This window comes from Etheostoma spectabile, chromosome 13, assembly GCF_008692095.1.
Source record: "Etheostoma spectabile isolate EspeVRDwgs_2016 chromosome 13, UIUC_Espe_1.0, whole genome shotgun sequence".
NCBI lineage: Eukaryota > Metazoa > Chordata > Actinopteri > Perciformes > Percidae > Etheostoma > Etheostoma spectabile.
Genome location: NC_045745.1, coordinates 25,936,449 through 25,938,751, shown reverse-complemented (window position 1 = coordinate 25,938,751; position 2,303 = coordinate 25,936,449). Strand labels below are relative to the sequence as shown.

Here is a 2,303-nt window from a genome sequence, read left to right as displayed (position 1 = left end):
ACACACACACACACACACACACACATACACACAAATAAAATGAGCTCACTCCGCACTGTGTTTCCATTGTAGGAAGAGATCAAGACAACTGAAGAAGCCGGACTCCACTCACCACATTGTTTGCCAGAAATTGAGTACTTACATTTGCGGAGGCCTAAAAAGGCCAGAAAGTCTGCACCTTTATCGCTCTCCAACAGCACCTCTGTCAGATTTTTAAAATTGTAGCATTCCACCTGCCTAATTTTTCAGGGTTTCTGTTTGAAAATCACACAATCACCTTAGATTGTAACCACTGCTAACACATTGCTTGTGACATGACATATTACGCTTATGGCTACAGAGGGTTGTTTACCAACAGGGTAACATTTACAAACAGTATTATACTGCAGTAAGCCAACATGTTGCATTGCACTTGCTTTTTTTGATTTACATTGTTATGCAAATGATTGAGTGTCCTGTTAACTGAAAAGGTTTTGGCGTAAAGTATTACCCTTAATAATGGTTTTATGGTCGGTTGTATACTTTTGCTACAATTCTTGCCAGCTTATTGGACTTTGTTTTGTTTTGTGAAATTGTTTACTCTTTGCCACAACTCTTGCCAATTATTTAACAAACAACAAATATTGTTATTGTTGTCTAAATCCAGTACACAAGGATAATACCTGTGAAATGGTTTTGTGTTATGTCTTTATTACACACTTCCAGCCAATGAAGTTTTTCATCACCTACAGAATTTATGATGCAACTGAGTGTTAATATAAAAAGGTCAATAGAAAAATAAATGAGTTAAATCAAATAAATTATAATTCAACATGACTGCATAATGCCTTAACTACACCAGATATTACCAAATTTACCAATTTTTCAGATGTTGTCATTCATTTTTTATCTGTAATGTTAAGACAGACAGATACCTGACCCGACATTTCTGTTCCTAATAACTAAGAAATACCAGTAATGAAGATTTTATAAACAACAGGTGCTGAAATGCAGAAAATGAATGCATCACATGCAACTTCCGTGTTCTCATATCCATTGGGACTGTATCAAGCTCTTACTATAGTTCATTTGTTTATGGGGTCAATAATTTCAGCTATGGTATTTCTCAGTGAGAGTTTGAACCTCCACCTCCTTTAATACTGTAACTGTTATGCTGCCTTTTATAGAAAGATAATGCAAGATTGTATTTCACAGAGTATAATGTTTAATCAGATTTTTTGATGTATTGTGAACTACGTCACCTCAGACTGTTACAAGTGATATTTGACATGTGTTCATGGGTTGTAGAAATAAATAACTATCCACTGACTACAATAAATTACTGTGTCGTATTTTGTGATTAGGCACAATGTTGGATTCACGTTGATAAGATGTTTAACGAGCCACTGGATATCTGCAGTGTTTTTGTTTCATTTAATGGCCTATTCAAAATAAAGTGTATTGTTGAAAGCACTATGAGCTGGGTTGCTTATTTACGAATGTAACGTGGATACAATGACTTAATGAGAGTGTACACCTCAGCTAACAATGTGTTATTGAGGCGTTGATGATGAACCTGGTGAAATCCTCGCCTCGCCGACCTCTCCTCAGAACTCCAAAAGACAAAACAGTAATCTGGAGACTTATCAAAGTGAACGTTCATCGCTAACATTTAAAACTGAGTATGGTCCATTGGATTAAATACCTACTTATGCAACAAATTACATTTCTGAGCAGACAGAAATAAACATTTCAGGGTAATTTACTTCTAAAAAAAAAAAAATGGTTCCGTAAAAATAAAGTATTTAACATCTGCCTAACCTTGTCTGTTATAACTGAAACAGCTGGAAATAATTTAAAATCCTGTTGTTTAATCCCTTGTGTATGCGTATTTGTATAAACAGGGAACGATGATAACAATCACTGCTACATTTTGCACATGATTTTCTATCTTGTTGCATTTTCCCAGAACCGGAATATTTTTATTTTAAATTTAACACTAGTTAGGGAACAACAATCTGAAATGTGTTGATTTTTATCGATTTCCATTATGTTTCCCTCATGGTAGAAATTATGTACTGCTGGATATTAGGTTGTTCAAATCCTGGAAACGTTTGCTGACATATAAAATGCACACGGTGTTCCTTTATTTCAAACACTGAAGAGCCACATTTGCTTTTTGGTTTCCATGTGCAACAGCTTGGACGGGAATATTCTGATTATATTTGATATTATGTATTAAATTATACCTTAACTTGAATGTTTGTTCATATGCAAATAAGAGTACTTTTTCACTGTGACATGCGTGCAAGTAGACAGAAAAA

The 2,303-nt window shown here is 34.6% G+C and overlaps 1 protein-coding gene across 1 annotated transcript in view; it reads left to right on the top strand.

Moving 5' to 3' along the window:
- il13ra2 (interleukin 13 receptor, alpha 2) overlaps positions 1-1,304 on the top strand; it is a 7,775-nt gene extending 6,471 nt beyond the window's left edge. The window contains 2 exon segments of the mRNA XM_032534309.1: positions 73-105; positions 107-1,304. Coding sequence (XP_032390200.1) covers positions 73-105; positions 107-134 — 61 coding nt within the window. The 3' untranslated portion in view covers positions 135-1,304.
- The last annotated feature ends 999 nt before the right edge of the window (positions 1,305-2,303 follow it).